The sequence below is a fragment of the Rhinopithecus bieti genome, unplaced genomic scaffold (genome assembly GCF_001698545.2).
Source record: "Rhinopithecus bieti isolate Rb0 unplaced genomic scaffold, ASM169854v2 scaffold_8350, whole genome shotgun sequence".
NCBI classification, from domain to species: domain Eukaryota; kingdom Metazoa; phylum Chordata; class Mammalia; order Primates; family Cercopithecidae; genus Rhinopithecus; species Rhinopithecus bieti.
Window position 1 is genome coordinate 1,648,292 of NW_016806031.1, and position 21,969 is coordinate 1,670,260.

Consider the following 21,969-nt stretch of genomic DNA (forward strand, 5'->3'; position numbering starts at 1 on the left):
CCAGAGTAGCTGGGATTATAGGCATCTGCCACCACACCCAGCTATTTTTTGTATTTTTGGTAGAGACAGGGTTTCACCATGTTGGCCAGGCTGGTCTTGAACTCCTGACCTCAGGTGATCCACCCTTCTTGGGGCCTCCCAAAGTGCTGGGATTACAGGCGTGAACCACCACACCCGGCCTAAAACATTTTCTTTAAATGAAAAAAACATATGGAGAAAACATAAAACAGCTTTCACTACAGATGGCGCCATTTTGGTTTTGTTTTACCTTCAACCATGAGCATGGGCTCCCTGCCTCCGCCGTGGGCCAGCATCTCCCTGCGATAGCGCTCCCCAGCGGCCCTGGGGAAGAGAGGAACTGTTAGACACCTGCTTGCGCAGCCTCCATTCACACTTGTTTTGACTCACAAGACAAGTCCTGAGTCACACTGACATCATATTCATAAAAGCTGCCACCATATGACAATTCGGCCATTATTTTCTTGCTTCTAAAAATCAAATTCTGGCTTTTAAATTGTTCTAAAATAAATCAGGTGTGACATATTCCCCGTAAGAGGATAACTATACTTTTGGCTCTCTGTTTCATTAACAAGAGACCTCACTTTATAAAAATAATTACTTTATGTATTAATCAATAGCTGTCCCCAGCCTTTTCGGCACCAGGGACTGGTTTTGTGAAAGACAGTTTTTCCACAGACCAGGGTTGATGGGGGAGGGATGGTTTCAGGATGATTTAAGAACATTCCATTTATGGTGCACTTTATTACCACATTATACATTGGAATATATAGTGGAATAAGTATACAGCTCACCATAACGTAGAATCAGTGGGAGCCCTGAGCTTGTTTTTCTACAACTAGATGGTACCATCCAGGGGTGATGGGAGACAGTGACAGATCATCAGCCTTACATTCTCATAAGGAGTGCCCATCCCAGATCCTTGTGAGAGAATCATAAGGATCACATGTGCAGTTCACAATAGGGTTCCTGCTCCTATGAGAATCTGACGCTGCCACTGATCCAACAGGAGATGGCGCTCAGGCGGTAGAGTGATGGGGAGTGGCTGCAAATACACACGATGCTTCACTCGCTCACCCACCCACCACACCTCCGGCTCTGTGGCCTAGTTCCCAGTGCCAGTCTGTGGCCTGGGGATTGGGGACTCCTGTCATAGAATAAGTAAAATATTTTATTCTCTATAAAAATAGTTTTAGGATTATTTTAAATGAGGCTTGAAATTATACCATTAAGAAATAATTTGTGATGGCACCTAATAAAGAAGAGAAAAAGAACATTCTAAAATAAGAGTGAAGGAAGAGAAGCTGGCAGGAAAAGGTTAATTACACCAGAAGACCTAGGTTGAGGATAACAATGAACAGACCAGCAAACTCCACTGGAGTGTGCTGGTGGTAAAGGCACAGTGGGGGCTGCCTGTTCCCGTCTTCTGTGTCACCTGGATATGCCCACCTGACAGACTTCCGCAAGGAACACTGTTTATGACAATATGTGAAGGTAGGTTTGGAATAATTTTTGTAGACATAAATCCTCCAAACTAATGGGACCTGGAAACAAGTTATTTAGTACTACTCTTTTGTATTTTACGAAAAATGCGATTTCTTTAACATACATGACTACACACTATGATGAGACAGGTGAAATAAATTTTGATATTGTTTCCATTTGAGAAGCTCTGGAGCCTCTTTACCTGTGAGTCATTTTGTGAACATGGTCTTTAATCCGACTTTTTGATAGCATTACAGTATCAAAAACATGCTGACATCCAACACTAGCCCTGGTCACATCCTGAAGTGAGTGCTAAGCAAAGCAGGAAGCCTGGACTGAGGTGGAGCCTCCCCTCAGGGGCAGGGGTGGCTGAGGGGCCCTGCCTGACTCCTGGCCTGGGGTGCTCCGAGGCCCTTCTCAGCCATGGGATGTAATGCACTGACCCTAAATCACATCCCTCCCCACAGACCTCTAGCTCCTGGCTTGCCTCAGCTCTGCAATGCCTGGCTTGCTGATGTAGGCTCCAGCCTGGTTATTTTTCAGGAGTGAGATCAAAAAGAAGACTTTGACAGAGGTTAGAAATTTTCTAGTCCAGTGAGCATTTTTACTAGCTTACTTTAATATGCCCATAAAAGTATGGCAACTACATGTCTAGGCAAGAATGTACACATAAACAAGATATAAATATTTAGAAACATATATATTTTATAGTATGTGCTTTTCTAGTAAAGTGTACTTCAAACAAGATGATATTTTGCCTATTTTACAGAAATCTACAGTAAGAAGTTATAATCCCTGAAACTGATTTACTGATGTCAACTTTGGCTAAAGATCCTTTAAAAATAAAATCTGAAAAGCAGACCAAATGTCTACAGTCTGCAAAGGGCAGAAGACAAAATACATGTGAGTACCAAGCTGCAAAATATTTAAAAATTCTATGACATCACATTCAGGCTCAAATCATTTGAAACGAATGTGATTATTAACTGCTGAGAAAAATCCAAGTCTATGTCAAATTGTATGAAAGACAGACAGTGAGGCGGAGGTGGGAGGGAGAAGAAACCAGGAATGAGAAGACCTAGATTACAGTCTTAGTCTAGTTTTTAATGGTGAAGTCTGAACAAACTGTTTTCTCTGAGCCTCAGTTTTCTCTTATAAAAACTGCTGGTTTCTGCCAAGATTGCTGTGAATATTATGTGACATAGTATTCTATGGACACTCTAAAAACCAAGATAAAGCAGTAAAAATAGCACTCATCAGCCAAAGCTCCCCGAAAATAATTTGGAGATGTAGTTATTTGTGTGGTGAGAAGATAAATGCTATAAACAACTCTGATACCAGATTATAATTACTGGTTTTCTTTCAAAGAAAGCGCCTTCTAAGGAATCACGGGACCCAAACTTGACAACCTCTTGGTTCCTATTGTTATAGGGAGTCCTGTCAGGAGGATCAGGAGGCCAAATCAGGGAGCAAAGAGAAGATGATCTACATCTCTCCAGCCAGTATGGGATCCCCCGCACCCCCACCAGACAGCACAGGATCCCGCAACCCCTCAGCCAGCACAAGATCCCCCACCCCTCCCAGACAGCACGGGACCCCCTACACCCCCCAGATAGCACGGGATCCCCTGCATCCCCCCAGACAGCATGGGACCCCCATACCTCCCCAGACAGCATGGGATCCTCCACACCTCCCCAGACAGCATGGGATCCTCCACACCTCCCCAGACAGCATAGGATCCCCCACACGCCCCCCAGACAGCATGGGATCCTCCACACCCCCCCGGACAGCACGGGATCCCCTGCATCCCCCAGTCACAGCACAGAAACCCTCGTACCCTCCAGGAAGCAAGGGATCTCCTGTACCTCTCCACCCAATGGAAGTTTAACCACTACCTGGCCTTTAGGAAGAGATTGGAAAAGCAGGACTACTGATCCTAGGCACCCCTACTTCCTCCCTACACGCCCCTAGCCTCTCCAGTGCCTTGTTCTCCCTCCATTCTGTGGAAAGGGGTGGGCATCCTGTATCACATGGTGAGGTCAGAAAAGCCAAGAAAACCCACAGATGCGGCATGGGCTGCTTCACATAGCACAAGAGCCCTCATACAAGGGTTCCCTCAGGCACCACAGGGCCACCTCTACACAGTGGCTGCAGGGTAGGGGGATGTCCAGGGTCACCATCAGCTGCAGGAAGCAGAAGCAAGCTTGGGTGAGAAGGGCCAAGTGAGATGAGGCTGTTTGCGGAGACTGCCACTTTCTGCCAGGCTTGGCTGTGTTCTGTGGGCTGCGCTTCTCCGAGCCCAACTTCAGATGTAATAGAGTGGGGAATTACTGTGGTCCAAGGGGGGACATTTTAGAACTTATCCCCTTCTTACCTGTTGAAAGGATCCTGTAGAAAACACTCCTTCCAAACCATGGAGGCGACCGCTCTGGACATGAGGTAAGAGTAATATTTAGCACCATACCCCACGAGGTGGCTGAATCGCAGCTGCCAGGCCTGCCAAGAACAGAGAGACACAGCATGGGACACAAGTCAGTTTCCACTTGCAGAATATCACATGTGAGCACACAGTGGAGACACAGAGAGACCCGTAAATGTTTTCATTTGCATTTTACCCTAGAAGGCTATGTCACCTATGATATCAATATTTTCACATTTTATACACTGTTATGGGCTGAACTGTGTCTCCTCAAAATTCACATGTGGAAACCCAAAGCCATACCTCAGAATGTGACTCATTAGGAGACAGGGCCTCCAAAGAAGTGATTAAGTAAAAGTGAAGCTCTTAGACTGGGCCCTCGCCCAATCTCACTGGTGTCTTGGAAGAGGAGGAAAGCTGGATGCCACGGTGTGGGCATTGAGGAAAGGTTGTCTCCAAGCCAATGGGGCCTCGGGAGAAGCCAGACCTGCTGACACCCTGGTCTGGACTTCCAGCCTCCAGAACAGTGGGAAGTAAATTTCTATTGTTTAAGCCACATAGTCTCTGGTATTTTGTGAAGGCAGCCCTAGCACACTAAGACATACACAAAGAAAATTTTGTATCACATAAATATAATCATATATAGGTGTATATGTTTTGCTCCAAATATATGATTAATCTTCTTCATTAAGTGAGTTTAATTACGCTGATTATAATACATTTTATTTCACATGACCATCTAGAAAAACAGTAAGGTCAGGAGTTTACTTATTTTTAGTAATTTAGGTAGTTCAGAGAGTTGTACTCTGCAGTGGTTCTCTGTTGCACGAACTGCTTTTCATGAACTCGTTTTGTAACATAAAACCTTCCATGTTTTACCACAATTACATTTTATGACAAAACAAAAGTCACAGGGGAGAAGAAAATGGGACAGAATTTAAAATCCTAACTATATAAAGAGGGGGAGTCTGGGAATGCATTCTTTTTTGTTTTTAGAAGAGACAAACGCTAAGAACCAAAGATAACCACCAGCAACTTGCCTCTCAGTGGAAGAAGGGTGAACAAACTGTCTGTGGTCGCTCCTTCTCTAAGCTCCTTCCACTTATTTTCTAATCATAAGACGGAAGAAGCGGACACCTAATTGTTTTCTACAAGTTCATCACTCTGGGATTCACTTCTGTGACAGAAACGTAGAGAAAGACAGCCTAGAGACGGTGGCAGGAGTGCCAATGGTGGAGCCGGGTGGACGTGCACATCTGTTCTGACCCGCTTGGAACGCCTGGTCATCAACACTGGAGGAGGGAACTTGGAGTCTGGCACACAGAGAGAGCATCCATCCTACCTAAGGACAATGACGTAGTTATGACAGGAAAGGCCACATGGATTTTCATGGAAGGACACTGTTCCACTGGAAACTTCTCTTCCTATGAATACTGCTCTTTCTCTGTTGCTAAAGTGGAAAACATCTCCATTCCAACCCATCTGCAAGGGCAGGGCTACGCAAGCACAGCACACGAGCTTGCAATGGCGCGTCTGCTGTAACATCACCCCAGCCAAAGCTGGGACTATGAAAACTGCCCTCAAAGGCTACACTTAGGACTTTAACATTTTTACTTTTCTGGAACAAATCTGACATGGCAATTAGCCACTTTCTTCTGTCTTTATCTGACATAAACATTTCTTTTAAAAAATAGAAGCTTGGGCTGGGCACAATGGCTCATGCCTGTAATCCCAGCACATCAGGCGGCTGAGGCAGCTGGGTCACTTGAGGCCAGGAATTCGAGACCAGTCTGGCTAACATGGTGAAACCCTGTCTCTACTAAAAATACAAAAATTAGCCAGGCGTGGTGGCACATGTCTGTAATCTCAGCTACTCAGGAGGTTGAAGCAGGAGAATTGCTTGAACCCGGGAGGTAGAAGTTGTAGTGAGCCAAGATCGCGTCACTGCACTCCAGCCTGGGCGACTGAGCAAGCATCTGTCTCAAAAAAATAATAATAATTAAAAAATAAATAAATAAACAACTTTTTAAAAAAGCTTAACTTTTTTTAACCATGATAACAACACTCTAACGAATCTGTTAACTCCCCAGAAAATAAAGAATAAATAAAGTTGGGCAAAATTCCATATTCATGTTTTCAGTTTATGTGATTAGCAGTAAGGTTAAGCATTTTTAAAATTTTATGAATTTTCAATTTATATCAATTGTCTATTACTCTATTTCATAGTTTGTCTTCTTACAGGTTTGAGTTCTTTTTTCTGGACACAAACCCTTAATTTATTTTTAGTTTTTTGAGATAGTGTCTGACTCTATCACCCAGGCAGGAGTTCAGCGGCACCATCATGGCTCCCTGCACCTTCGACCTCATGAGCTCAAGTGGTCTTCCCACCTCAGACTTCCACGTAGCTGGGACTGCAGGTGCATGCCCCAATTCCTCGCTAATTTTTTATTATTGTTTTTCTTAGAGACAGGGTCCCACTATGTTACTCACATTGGTCTCAAACTCCTGGGTTGAAGCCATCCTCCCACTTAGGCCTTCCAATATGCTTAGATTACAGACATGAGCCACTGTTCTTGGCACTGGATACATCATCTTTGCCTTATACGTATGCTACATATATATTCCTGGGTCTAACATTTGCTTTATAAATATGTTTTTAGTTGATTTTGTTACATAGAATATTTTGGGGGAGTAAAATACATCAGCCAAAAAAAAAAAAAGAATGAATAAATATAATCCTTGTTACAACTCTATAAACTAGGTAAGTGATTTCTAGTTAACATATCAAGCAAGAAACATTTTGTAAAATATGGTTACTTCATCACAGGAACATGGCAGCATACTCCCTGTGTTCACTACACAGTGGCTTAAAAGACGCATGGCAATGCTAGTGACTCTCTGGTTGCGTCCAATTCTCCAAGACAGCTAATTTGCCTGGGCTCAGCAAGGGCTCTGTCATAAGGAAGGTGTGCGGGAGCACTGCACTCAGATTAGGACATGGGGCCCGCACCGCAGAGGCACAGTGCACCTCCACATCCGCTCTCCGCTTTCTGTAAGAAGATATGATTGGAAGTCAGGTGGGCGCCTTGTGAGTGGTGTCCTGAAGGAATGATCCATGCCCCTTCCTTCTTGGGGATGCAGCCAGGCAAAAGTGTGGGCCTGTAATGGGGGCAGCCACCTCCTGCGCTGGGCTGGGGCACTTGCACAGCTATTGCTTTGGGTCTCTCTCACAGCAGCTAGACCTGTATCCTACCTCACAAGATACCCCAACTCCAGGCCCAAGTGCCACCCCAACACAGTTCCATGAAAACACAACCAACAGTGGGGCTGAGGCTGCTGGAGATGCAACAGATGCCTGCCCTTGGTGGAGCTGTGCCCTAGTGGGAGGAGCTGGACACTCAAAATGTGGCCTGCACAGTCTTTTGCCAGCAAGGTCCCTCCAGCATAGTGAAGGGCAGAGAAAGGAAGACACGGAATTTTCATCCTGTTAAGACGCAAGTGGTATTTAAAACAAAAGTAAAGAGCCTAGGACCATTTATGAAATAAATTTCAGTATAACAAACTTTGAATAACTACATTTTTACTCAAAAGGCCTTTAGAATTCATTTACAACAGATACACAGTTCCATGTACTCTGTCTTATTGAAAAGGGGTATTTATCAGTTTTCCTGTTATGCTGGAATCCTAATCTACTAAATGATGAGAACTCATGGACCACTGGTAGCCTTTCTCGTATGAAGCAGTTTGGATGTGAGGAGATCTTCTGTAATGGAATACAGCCTGCTGTTTTAATCTGATACTGCACCAAGATGCGAGCACTTGTACTACTGATGATAAGCGTCTCTCAAGGTGGACGCCCCGGAATTCGTAGCATACAGTTAAGGGGCTTTGCCTTTGAAACATTTTCTTCACGGTGATTTGCCAGAACTAGTTTGGCAGCCTTTGCAGTATAGAGCAGAGTTTAATTCTGTTTAGATTCCAGCTGAATACGGCTTTGTTTTACTTTGAAAGCAGGCCCACTTCAATAGTGGCATTTGATCTGAGCTAAGAAATGTCTTAAGTTCCCTGGTTTCATCAGCTCGTAACTGAGTTCCCACATCCCACATAAACAGAGTTATAAAAGTAAGACCTTTCAGAACGGTAGAAAGAGACATCAGGATTTGTGCACGCACCATTTCCTGGACAGTCAGGGGTCTGCCTTATCCTGACCCCCCTGCCTGAATACAGGTCTTCTGGCACACACATGCCCCGTGGTGTCTTGCTCTTTAATTACAGGTTTGGGTTCAGGACTACACCTCAAGACATGCTAAATAAATTATCTCCACCTCACACCTTTCATCATAGGTTTGCAAGTCTATGGCTGACTAAGACCTACAATTCTACTGTTGTTTGAACACAATTGCTGAATTCCTGCTAATTCAACCTAACATTAAGTCCTTATTACCATTTCACTCATTCATCTGGAATAATAAAATACAGCATTTCATCTTAAGCTCTGGAATTATATCCTCTTCCTTTTAAATTGAAGTTTTCTTCTTCCTAAGGGATATTTGTCAGACGGATAAAAGCTTTCACACTTCCGTCGATATTTAGCATGTGGATCTGATTTCAAAAGCAAACCATGAAACATCTTTGTAGTTATCCTTTTATTATGGTGAGAGACACAGATTTTCAAATCCCATTGCTATCCCAAGGCATGCCTACTTAAACTTTCCTCGAGTTAGATAATCTCAGTGATCCCATACAAAAGACAAAACTTGGAGCCAGCAAAGCAGCCTGTCAGGAAACCCATGGCTACGGTCACTTGCTGTAGAACTCCAGAGAATAGAAGGCTCTTGGATCATTTGTACTTGCCTATAGCCCTTCTCTCATGCCATGATTTTCCAGGGCCAGAAATGGAAAGGTAGCCACCAGCCACTTTATTTTCAGTTTCAAACACAGAACAGGGGCTAGTGCAGAGCAAGCACTCATTAACTGTGTGCTAGATATGGAATAACGGAACTAACCATGTCTCGTAATTACACTCTTCTTAAATTTTTTTAGAGACAAGGTCTCACTCTGTGACTCAGGCTGGAGTGCAGTGGCATGAGCATGTCTCACTGTAACCTGGAGCTCCTGGGCTCAAGTAGCCTCCCACCTCAGCCTCCTGAGTAGCTGGGGCCACAGGTGTGCACCACCATGCTTGGCTAATTTTTAAAATTTTTTTGTAGAGATGAGGGTTGTTTCCCAGGCTAATTTTGAACTCTTGGCCTCAAGTGATCTGCTTACCTTGGCCTTGTAAAGTGCTGGGATGACAGGTGTTAGCCACTGTGCTCAGCCAACTAACTATACTCTTAAATAGTATACCATTTCTTCATGTCCAGCTATACATGTAGAAATGCATTTAGCTAAAATTTATTTTTAAATGATTTTATCACTGGAACATTATACAGTTGACTCTTTAACAACACAAGTGGATCCACTTATATGTGGATTTCTTTCCATGAATACAGTCGAATACATATTGGCAGATTCTGCATCCACACCCAAACACAGGTGGGAAATACAGTGGGGATGTGAAACCTGCATCTACGGAGGGCCGAATTTTCCTATCTGCAGGTTCCACGGGGCCAATCACAGGACTTGAACATGCGCCAATGTTGGTATCCATGGTCGGGGGTGGGTCCTAGAACCAATTCCCCCACAGATACTGAGGGATGCTATACAGTAGTCCTCCCAACTCAAGTGAAACGGTAATAGCAGTTTTCCTATCCACGGTTTCAGTTACCTGTGGTCAACTTCAGTCCAAAAATAGGCAGGTGTACTATAACTACATATTTCGAGAGAGGGAGACACCACATTCATAAAACTTTTATTACAGTATATAAGTTGTCCTACCTTATTGCTGTTAATCTCTTACTGTGCCTAATTTATAAACGTCACTTTATCATAGGTATGTATGTATAGTATATATAGAGTTCAGTACTATCGGTAGCTTCAGGCATCCACCTGGGGTCTTGAAACACATCCCTTGAGAATAAGGGGGGGACCCTATAAACCACGAGTATAGAAATGCAGCCTATCACTTTGACATGTGTTATAAACTTCCTAAGGGCATGGCCGACATACTGTGCCCACGTCTGGACTTACTGCAGCACTGGAAGCACAATGGGAACTCAATAGCGATCTGGCGAATGAATGGATGGACAGATGGACACCATGGGATTCTTTCACAATGACACTCAATGTTACCGACAACTGGACACCTGACTGAGATGCAGAGCCCAGGAATAATAATTCTGGTTTAAAAGATTGGTGTATTGGGTTGTACTACAAGTGCAATTTCATATAAGTAATTTATTTTTGACTAGGGAAGTGAATGGTATTAGGTTAAGAATGATAGAAAAATATATTAAATACACTGACTGTGTACCAATGATGATGTGACGCTGTCCGAGAGAGGACATTTCAAGGCCACCACACAACCACCATCCAAAAAGGCCTCTGACATGGAATAATCCTATTCAGTCCTTCAGAGGCCTCTGACATGGAATAATCCTATTCAGTATTTCAGAAGCATTTTTCTTCGCTGGATTCTTTTGAGCATTCTACCATATCTGTTTTGCAGATAAGAAGACACTATGGTGTTAAAAACAAATTTGGATCTTAGGCTATAAATGGTTTTTAAAAACAGTTATTTAACTACATTATTTGCTAGCGTAATGATGGAAGATTTCTCAGGCTAATTTTGGGACCGCATCTCCAGGTCTGGACCATGTAGAGAGTCTGAGCAGGGCTTCCCAGAGTATGCTTTCTGTCTCCTTCAAGCCTTAGAGACTCTAAAGAAACAATGGGCTAGTAATGGTGCACGAGCTCAGGTAATCTTGTCGTTCACACTTCCACCTGTTGTAATCAGGTAACAAGGCAGGAACAAGCAAGTTCCTGAGCTTGTCTTCACAGAAAGACCATTCTGAGTTCTCACATTCTCTGTGTACAGTATCACTGGTCTGCTAAATAAGATACATTAAACACTCCAGAAGTGTTTAATGATTTAACCACAAAGTAGAGCAAAGAACATATTCTCCTGTTGGCCTTCTCACGTCCATGTTCTCTCTCTCTCTCTCTCACTCACTCACTCTCTCTCTCTCTTTCAATATGTGTGCATGTTCCATGCATCACTGGGGACTAGTGCTTCTAAACGATAAAAAGTGCCTACTGACAGTTTACCAAAACCCACGAAACAACAATGCCCGACAGACAGGTATTCTCGATTTGGAATAGAAAGTGTTGTTAAGTCAAACAGTTACTGTGGTGGACACACTCTCACAAGGCCCCCATGACCTGTCCTCCTGATGGTCACATCTTTTTGGAATCCCCTCCCTTAAATATAGACAGAAGCTGCTCCTTGCTCCTAACCAACCAAATACGGCAGTGGTTTTGGATGTCACTCCCATGAATACATCATGTCATCCAAGATGTCTCCATCTTGCTAGCAAGCTCGCTCTAGAAACACTCCTTGGTAGCTAGAGGAAGAAGATGACCCTGTCGGGAAAGCCCACTGTCAGAGGTCTGGGGGAGGACCCCGGAACCTGGGGGGCCCTCTGGGACCTGTGGGTAGCCTATAGCCAGCTGGTAAGAAGCCTGTCCTCAGTGCTATAACCGTAGGAAATGAATTATGCCAATAACCTGGGTGATGCAGCCAAGCCCCCAGATGAGACTGCAGCCCTGCCAACACCTTGCCTGCAGCCTTGTATGACCCCCAGGCATAGGAACAGCTATACTGTGTTGACTCCTGATCCAAAGCAACTGTGAGATAGGCACTGTTTTAAGCCACTACCTTAGTAGAAATTTGTTATACAGCAATTGAAAACTAATACCAATATCTATTTCTTAAAATGAGAGTTATATTAAAAATCCTATTTTGAGAATAAACTCCTGAAAATATGGAAGGTGTATAAAGATATACCTTGTGTCTTTGTTGAAGTCTCATGCTGTCACCCAGGCTGGAGTGCAGTGGCGCGAACTTGGCTCACTGCAACCCCCACCTCCCAGGTTCAAGCGATTCTCCTGCCTCAGCCTCCCAGGTAGCTGGGACTACAGGCACGTGCCACTGCGCCCAGCTAATTTTTTTTGTATTTTTAGTAGAGACGGGGTTTCACTATGTTGCCCAGGCTGGTCTTGAACTCCTGACCTCGTGATCCGCCTGCATCAGCTTCCCAAAGTGCTGGGATTACAGGCGTGAGCCACCATGCCTTTGTAAATATTTCTTTTTGTAAATATTACCCTTTGTAAATATTTCTTAATTTTTTTGTAAATATTTTAACAGCTTATATTTTATAAATAGACTTGAAAAGAGTGATTTGCCAAGGTTAATGGCAGGGAGTAGTAAGTGTCCCTTCCTTCATTTTCCCCTTTTTTCCTTTTAGAAACAGAATCATATCCTTTTCCTGCTAAGTGTGAACAGGGCTCTCAACTGCTCTGGCAGTGACTGCGTTTCCCAGATACCCCGAGGCATGTGGCTGTGCGACTACAGTCTTAAAAATGGCTGTGAGTAAAGGTGACGTGTGCAGCTGGGTTCTGCAAAAGGAAGCTACTCGCCTTCCTTGTCCTACTTCCCCTTTCCTGCTAGCTTTGAAAAGGTGAAGACTGGAATCACCACCTCGGACTCAAAGGTGAACACCACATGTTGATGAAGCTACCAGCTCACAGGTTCTATCTGCTGGCTTGATAGGCAAGGGGAGGCCAAGTTTATACCCAACTCGATTTCATATTACTGACACCAAAACTGACGTCTATGCCACATTCATGTGTGTATGTATGACACCTGTAACTTTTAACTTTGTTTCTACCGTGTCTGCTAAAATACATATCAAAACACACCACAGAGCTATTTTTACAGCTGAAAAGAAAGTTCTTACAGAAGCTATGATAAGTAAATACCATAGTTTAAAATGTTGACCAGGCACAGTGGCTCATGTCTGTAATCCCAGAACTCTGGGAGGCCAAGGAGGACAGATTGCTTGAGCCCAGGAATTTGAAACCAGCATGGGCAACACGGTGATAACCCATCTCTACCAAAAAAACAAAAACAACCCAAACATTAGCTAGGCGTGGTAGCCCACCTATAGTCCCAGTTACTCAGGAGGCTGAGGTAAGAAGGATCACCTCAGCCTGGGAACAGAGGCTGCAGTGAGCTGAGATCATACCAATATACGACAGCCTGGGTGACAGAGTGACTCCGTCTCAAAAACAAAACAAAAAACAAAACAAAACAAAACCCCACACAAAGTAGTATGGCAGGTGTAATGTTAACGACACACAAAATATTAACTAGGAACACACCTCTTCAGTATGCTAACTTCGACTGTCAATGTAATTTATATGTAATATTTAAAAACCCCTGGGAATACAGGATTGTGTCTATCAAAGCAAATCTATTAGCAGAGCAGGGATGTAACTGACTCAAATGGAAATACATTTATTAGATGAGACACAGAAAGGTAACATGGATCTAATTAAGACAAATGAAAAACAAAAACCACAGAACAGGAACCAACAATTGCTTGCTCTTTTCTTCCCGGTCAAAACTCCTTAACATTGCTTTTCTGTCTCCTCCAACATCTGCTGAGAAAATGGAAGATTGCCCCGTCATTCTAAAGGAACCCATGCTAACACTGGGAAAGTGTCAGAGAAGTAACACAGAAAATAAGGACGTCCACGCTCAGGAGAGTCAGACCAGGACAGCAAGAGGCCTCTGCAGGAACAGGTGCTGTGTCTGAGCCCCGATCAGGCAGCTCTGGGAGTCAATGAAACCCCTGAGGCACACGACAAGAAGGGCTCTGTTTTTGTTTTCATGATAATCATAAGCCCTTAACTAAAGGAGGTGTGTCTGCATAGGATCAGAGAAAATCCGTGAAAGGAAAAATGGAAAAGGACATGAGTGCCCTTTGTAGACCATGAGAATTTCTCTCCAGGCAGAGAGCACAACAAAAAGTGATGGAGAAGGGACAGTAACTTCTCCATGGGAAGGAGTCCAAGGGCAGGTGCATCACCCACAGACTGCACACAGGTGTGCAAGGCAGCAGGTGTGTGGGGGGTGGGCTATAACCGGGCTTTGTGCGCAGAGGCTCCATTCCTTTAGGGGCTCATACCTTTAGAGCCCAAGTCTCCGCCTGCCATGGGGAATCAGGCAGCCACCTCTACCCTGTTCGGTAAAGCTGCAATACAAAATGGAGAGGGACAAATGGGACAGTTTGATGTCACATAGGGCTGCTATGGTCCCTTCCAAAACTCACGTTGAAACTTTATCCCCAAAGTGGCAGTATTGAGAGATGGGGCCTTTAGGAGGTGACTGGATCATGAGAGCCCTGCCTTCATAAACGGATTATCACAGGAGTGGGACTGGTGGCTTTATAAGAAGAGGAAGAGAGACCTGAGCTAGCCCGTGAGCACACTCAGCCCCCTCGCCAGGTGAGGCCCTGTCCCACCTTGGGACTCTGCAGAGTCCCCACCAGCAGGAAGGCTCTCACTAGATGCAGCTCCTCAACCTTGGATTTCCATGCCTCCATTACTGTAAAAAATAAACTCCTTCTCATTGTAAATCACCCCGTTTCAGGTATTCTGTTATAAGCAACAGAAAATGGGCTAGGACAAGGGCCTACTGACTTCTTTCATTAAACAGGCAAGCAGAACCCTGGAATGGCTTCCTCAGACCCTGTCCTGCTTAGACTTCACTTCCTGTCACTCTCCCGTTGCTCGCTGTGCTCCAGACATGCGGCTGACTTGCTGGTCCAACAGCCTCCGGGTAAGCTCCTGATCCTAGCTCTCCTCTCTGCCTCAGACGCTCTTCCCCCAGGTGGATCCATATGGCTCATTCTCACTTTCCTCAATGTCTTTTCAGATTATGCTTCTTTAACAAGACCTTCTCTGATGATTAAAAAAAGGGGAGAGGGTCAGGATGCTGCCTTAGTCCCAATTCCAGGTGCAATTGGAACAACTGGTGTCACTGCTGTTACCCTGCCCCCAGGCAGCTGGGACGCCAGCATCGACGTCTGTGCCGATGAACTCCCACTCCATGCCCTCTTGCTCAGTCAGGGCCTAACTCCCCTGCCTGCTGCCTCGGCCTCCCGCAGGTGCTCTCTGGTGTGGCTGATCTCCTGCAATCGGGCTGGAGTCCTCACCTTCACAGCCACTCACCCCCTACCAGAGACCACCACTGCCCCTCCCCATTAATCGAATCAGCCCGCACCTGGGATTATTTTAGTAGGAAGATTTATTGAAGAGGGAGCAGGACACACCAGTTTATTATTTTCTAATGAGTTTGTATTGTGCCTTTAAAGTCTTCATAGAGAAAAGTGGAGAGGCTGTTCTAACTTCACCTCAGCATTGGCCCTGGCAGCAAGGACCTGCCCTGTGTCTTGTGCGTGCTCTCCACCCTTTCCTCCGTACCTCTGCATGGCACATAACCACTAGGCACAGAGACTTGAAATCATCCATCTTTCCAAACCTCACTGAACTCACAACTGGCCAGCACTAGATAGAGAGGACCCTGCCCTCATGGCCGCACAGTCACTGGAGGGGACAGACAGTAAATCCGGGATCACCAGACAGTCACACTGCAGCAAGTGCTATGGGAGTGCAGGCTCTGCACTTACCGGCTGCACTGCCAACACCAGATCCCAAAACCACCCTGACCATGGCCACACCCACCTCCTAGGGCTACAGCATGGGCTACAGGAGAGAAGGGAAGGGAAAAGTGTGCACTGTGCTGGTCCTCGGGATGGTCCAGTTTGTCAGCTACTAACAGAATCACTTATAAGCAGGGCGGACATCAGACACCTCTTTGTATCAGTGACTAGCATGGTGTCTTCAATAAATACTTACACAAATAATGATAAAAGGAGTAAGAATATTAGACATAAATGACTGTAATTTGGAAACAATTTACATCTGTAAGTTCAAACTCTTTTTCTATAATTAACCAGTTTCAATAATCACTAAATTAAAAAGATACCAACAAATAGGTAACATGTAACTAATTTAGTGACTACACACACACACACACACACACACACACACACACACACACACAGGTCTGCATTTCTCAAGTGACAAAATTAAAATAATACTGCTATTAGCTTCTCATAAGCTTAGGCCAAGGTGTATGTGCGACATTGAAGAACGCATGCCTCCTACACAGACTCTTCTCTAACAGTCACGTTTCATCGGAAACCCGTCCAATGTGGTGTTTGCACAGCCACATCCTCATTTCAGTGTCTCTTACCTATTAACCCTTACCTAATACCTCTAAATGGTTCACTCAACTTCCTTGATTTGAGTAACTGCAGCTCCCCAAACTTATTTTCTCATTTTAATGGTGAAAAATCCCCCTAAGATCCTATTAAAAAGTACATCCTATTAACTTTCCTTTACATTGCCTGAGAGTTAAAAAGCCAGACGTGCAATTAGGAGGTGTGTCTTACTAAGGATTATGCTCCTGGTAAGATGAAACTGAATTAATAAGACAATAAAAACAACTTCAGCTCCAGGAATCCATAACAACTGCCCCCCCTACTTCCCATGTAAAGGCATTCCAGAGCTTATTAAGTAACTGCACATTCTAAAGGCTAGCCCAGGGCTTGTGACAGTATGTCATCTGCAGGTCGTGTTTCTACGTGTATTTTGTTCAGAATAACTGATAGAAATAAAGACTGTGACTGAGCCACCGAAATGACTAAGGCTGCCTGCATTCTATCAACATTGTGATCAATCCTCCCTGGTTGTCTCATCTGAAGAATTTCCAAAATTCCTGATACAACACTTTTTAGCAATTTTTGTTTGTTTGTTTGTTTTACAAAAAAGAAACTGCTACAGTTGTGGCTGAAATATATGGAAAACTTGGGTAATGCCAAACAGTACATATTATGGAAATTTAAAAAACATTAGATAAAAACATTCAACACCATTAGTTAAAAGTAGTATTCACTATAAATAATGCTGCTGCACTGAAGTATTCTTACAATTATTAGTATAAACATAGAATCAATTAGTATTACTTTAAAATGCTGTAATAATATTATAGGTATTTTATATATAGAAGCTCTAGAAGAATAGTTGGCTTTCTCCTCACAGCTCCTAAGTTTGAAGGTTTGAGGTGTAACGTTGAAAGGATGTGTGGTGAGTGACAACTTGTTGAAGGCTGAGGTGAGCTGACGGCCTCGTATTTCCTTTTAGATCTATAGGTTACAATGTTAAATCTAATCCCTCAGAACACTAGCCAGAACACCCTTCCCAGGAAAGCTGGTCTCTAACTTCTATGGCAATTCAGTCTCCCTCCTCCTGGGAAGGAAGGGAGGCACTGAGTGTGGCCCGTCACAGCCCTTCCCTGCTCTAAGACAGTGACTCTTCTTTAAAAAATTGAGATAAACGTCACACACCATATAATTCACTCTTTTCAAGTGTACACTTCAATGGTTTTCAGTATGTTCACAAAATTGTGCAACCATCATCACTAACTCCAGCACATTTTCCTCACTCCCAAGAGAAACCCTGGGCCCATTCGCTGTCCCTCTCCATTCCTCCTTCCTTCAGCTCCTGGCAACCACTAATCTCTATGGATGTACCTGTTCTGGACATTTCATATAAATGGAATCATACAATAGAGGTTTTTTGTGTCTAGTTTGTCACACCGAGCACAATGTTTTCAAGGTCTATCCATGTTGCAGCAATACTTCATTTCTTTTCATAACTAATTTTCCATTGTGTGGAGATAGCGCTTTTGAGTATCCAGTCATCTACTGGGTGCTTTCCACTTTTTGACTGTCATGAATAATGCTGTTCTGTACATTCGTGCATACATTTTTGGGTGGGCATATGTTTTCAGTTCTATTGGGTGAGAGTTCCCTACCACCTGGCGGTGGAATTGCTGGGCCATCTGGTAACTCTGTTTCACTTTTTGAGGAGCTATGAGAATGTTTCACCAGAGCTGCTGTGCCCTTTTACATTCTCACCAGCAATGGTTCCAATTTCTCCACATCCACACCAACATTTGCTACTGCCCATCTTTTATTATATCCATCCCAGCGGGAATGAAGTAGTCTCGTACTGTGGTTTTGATTTGCATATCCCTCACTAATGATGCTGAGTATCTTTTCATGTGCTAATTGGTCATTTTAATATCTTTCTTGGAGAAATATCTCTTCAAACCCTTTGCTCACTTTAAAATGGGTTGTTTTACTAAAGATTAAACTCTGATCAGATACATATTCTCCCATTCTGTGGGTTGTTATTTCACTTTCATGGTAGTGTTCTTTGGATACAAATTTGAACTCCTTAAAATTAAAAAATTTGTACCCATTAAAATTTAAAAAATTCTTCTGTTTCTTTGGTTGTTTATGCTTTAGGTGATATATCTAAGAAGGCATTGCCTAATCCAAGGTCATAAATATGTATGTAAACCTATGTTTTCTTCTAGGAATATTCCAGTTTTAACTTTTAAATTTAGGTCTTTGATCTATTTTGAGTTAATTTTTGTATATAGTACAAGGTAGGAGTCCAATTTCATTCTTTTGCATGTGGAGATCCAGTTTTCCCAGCACCATTCTTTGAAAGGACAATTCTTTCCTCAGTTAGTTGTCAACTGAAGATAAATCTATGTTTTTTGTTGTTGTTGTTGTTTTCTGGAATCTCAGTTGTATTCCATTAACCTTGTATCCTTATGCCAGCGCCACTCAGTCTTGATTACTGTAGCTCTGTAGTCACTGCTTCAATTGGGAAGTGTGAGCACTCTAGCTTTGTTCCTTTTCAAGATTGTTTTGGCTATTCTGGGTCTCCCACATTTCCATGAGAAATTTTATGATTAGATTTGTCATTTTCTGCAAAAAAGGCAGCTGAGGTTTTGATAGAGACTGTGTTAAATCCACAGGTCAGTTTGGGGTGTATTGCCATCTTTAACAAGAATAAGTCTTACAATCCACGAACATGAGACATCTTTCCATTTATTTAGGTCTTCTTTCTTTCCATAATATTTTATAGTTTTTACTTTACAAGTCTTGAATTTCTTTTGCTAAATTTATTCCTAAGTATTTTACTCTTCCAGATGCTATTGTAAATCGAGTGGTCTTCTTAATTTAACTTTTACGTTGTTTATTGCTAGAATATAGAAAAACAATTTTTGCATATTGATCTCATATCCTGCAACCCTGCTGGACTGGTTTATCAGTTCTTTTTTTTTTTTTTTGAGACGGAGTTTTGCTCCTGTTGCCCAGGCTGAAGTGCAATGGGATGATCTTGGCTCACTGCAGCCTCCGCCTCCCAGGTTCAAGCAATTCTCCTGCCTCAGGCTCCCTAGTAGCTAGGATTACAGGTGCACACCACCATGCCCAGCTAATTTTTTGTATTTTTAGTAGAGACAGGATTTTGCCATGTTGACCAGGCTGGTCTTGAACTCCTGGCCTCCACTGACCCACCTGCCTCAGCTTCCCAAAATGCTGGGATTACAAGCATGAGTCACTGCGCCCAACCTATCAGTTGTGTGTGTGTGTGTATTCCTTAGGATTTTCTATATACAAGATCATGCACGTCATCTGCAAAGAGAGATAATTTTATTTCTTCCTTGTAATACGAATGCTTTTAATTTTTTTCTTGACAAATTCCTATGGTGAAAACCACCAGTATAATATTGAATAGAAGGGGCAATAGCAGACATTGCTGTCTTATTCCCATCTCAAAGGAAAGCTTTCAGTCTTTCACCCTGAGTATAATGTCAGCTGTGGGCTTTTTCTAGGTGCTCTTTTTAGGCTGAGGATCAGCATTGACTCTTGATTCCTTATCCTCAGTTACTGCCAATCAATCCTGAAGTCTTGATAATTTTATCTCAATATATTCCTTGTAGCTTTTCCCTTCCATACTCATCCTCAATGCCCAGGTTTAGATCCTTATCACCTCTTGCCTAGACTGTAAGCCCTTTAGGGTATGTAGGGTCTATGTGCATATATATTCTTACTTACCAAAAAAAGTTACATTCATTAAAAAAAATCAAGATGCTGTGAAAAATGAAGACTAGAACAGGCAGCAGCTACCAGAAATAAAATATCCTTGCCAAAACAAAACGAAAACCCCAAACCAAAACAATGGGAACAGTAGGAGGATAAAATCAAGGCAATCTCCAAGAATAAAGCAAAAACATAAGAAGAAGAGATAAATCAAATGGAGGAGCTTCTGTTTCAGCAACATGATGGGTTTGCTATTTCCAACAGTCCTCCTCAACGAAACAACTAAATGCTGGATAAAATATTTAAAAGAATTTGTTTTGGTAAATATGTTGCTGAGAGAAGAATAAAATGTTATCAAAATGATGTAGATCATTCTAGCAGATAAAAAAAGATGGTTTTAAGTATATGGTCAGAGTCACTATATTTTTCTATTTGTTTTCAGCTATTTCTTGGATAGATTGTTTTCTCCCTGCCTTCAATCTCTGTACCCCCAATCCATCATCCATACTGGAACCTTAACTTTCTGCCTGCAGCTTATATCTGCTCATGTTGCTTCTCTGCGTACAAACTTCAAACCTCTAAGGCCTTCTATTCCCTCCCCAGTCGTATACAGGCCTCTGAGCAGACAAAGGACTCTTCATGACTTGATCCCAGTCTGATAGTCAACCCCCAAACAATAGCCCCTCCCTTCTGTTCCAAGTTCCCTATCATCAAGCAACCAGGACTAACATATTCTCTAACCACTTTCTGCCACACCTTACTTGTTCCTTACTCCCTTCTCCCTACTGTGACTTAAACTGGGGTAAAAATCTGAATCAGAAGCAACTAAGCCCAGATTAATGGTCATTTCTGACTCCATGAGGCAAAATTCAGCACTTCCCTATTTACAATAGTGTTCTCACAGCACTGCATTGTGTCATTTTTCACACTGTCTTGTACATGTATATCATCCTGAAAGATGTCATTCAAATGAATTAACACACATGAGGAGAAGTGGTGGTGGATTAAATAAAAGTTGTAGTTTTAATGTTCGAAATAATTTAGTTCTAAAACATCTTTATCAGAAAAAAGTTTTATGGTTGACTTGGGAAAGAAAATAAAATAAGCAAAATCATTGGGCAGGGTAAGTTAACATGGAGATTTTTCGAACTGTGCACCATTATCTACTGGTGGTTTGTAAAATCTGTACAGTAGCCTGTGACCCGCATTAAAAAAAAAAAGATGGGACAGAAAATATGTAGTGTACCACACGCAGGGTGACTTTAGAGTGTACCACACGCAGGGTGACTTTAGAGTGTACCACACGCAGGTGACTTTAGAGTGTACCACACGCAGGGTGACTTTAGAGTGTACCACACGCAGGTGACTTTAGAGTGTACCACACGCAGGGTGACTTTAGAGTGTACCACACGCAGGGTGACTTTAGAGTGTACCACACGCAGGTGACTTTAGAGTGTACCACACGCAGGGTGACTTTAGAAACTGAGACTTCTGTTTCAGTCTCACTCCCACATGTATGCACACACACACACCTAAATGTACATACATGTATTTCCATAATAGATCCTAATGTAAAATGCATTTCTCACTGCAGGTTTGCCCAAAATGCTTAAAAGCCAGTGAATAAACAGTTCAAGGACAGATTAAAAATCAGTGCTACTCAAGTAAAAAGAGAAGTCAAGGATATAATAGGTGAAAATGCTTAAGATGGGTGATCTCATGGCATATTCTGACTTTACCCACGGGGCAAGTGGGCCATAAACACAGCAATGGCTGCTGTGGCTCTCAACTCTGAGCACTTTAAAGTATTTGTGTTTCTCTAGCATGGTAGCATCAGATTGCAGGGCAAGTCCCAGTGATGTGCAAGTCTCTTCTGCTGCTCCTGTCTTCATGATGCACTTAAAATCTGGTTATCGAGACGTTCTTCGCCGAGAGTCGTCGGGGTTTCCTGCTTCAACAGTGCTTGGACGGAACCCGACGCTCGTCCCCCGTCCCGGCCACGCCATAGCCAGCCCTCCGTCAACTCTTCACCGCGTCCTCGGGACCCGCCTGCTCTTCAGCCTCCGCCATGACGAC

General features: G+C 43.2%; 1 protein-coding gene across 2 annotated transcripts in view; it reads right to left on the reverse strand.

Annotated features, from left to right (window-relative positions):
* The window catches only part of MIPEP (mitochondrial intermediate peptidase), a 224,544-nt gene that overhangs the window by 90,367 nt on the left and 112,208 nt on the right, over nt 1–21,969 (reverse strand). For both annotated transcript variants that reach the window (XR_001886079.1, XM_017874490.1), the window contains exons 17-18: nt 3,878–3,999; nt 269–342 (exon numbers count right to left, since the gene is read on the reverse strand). Coding sequence is in view for 1 of the 2 variants with exons in the window: in XM_017874490.1 (XP_017729979.1) it covers nt 269–342; nt 3,878–3,999 (196 nt within the window). In the remaining variant the exon portion in view is untranslated. The remainder of the gene's footprint in view (nt 1–268; nt 343–3,877; nt 4,000–21,969) is intronic.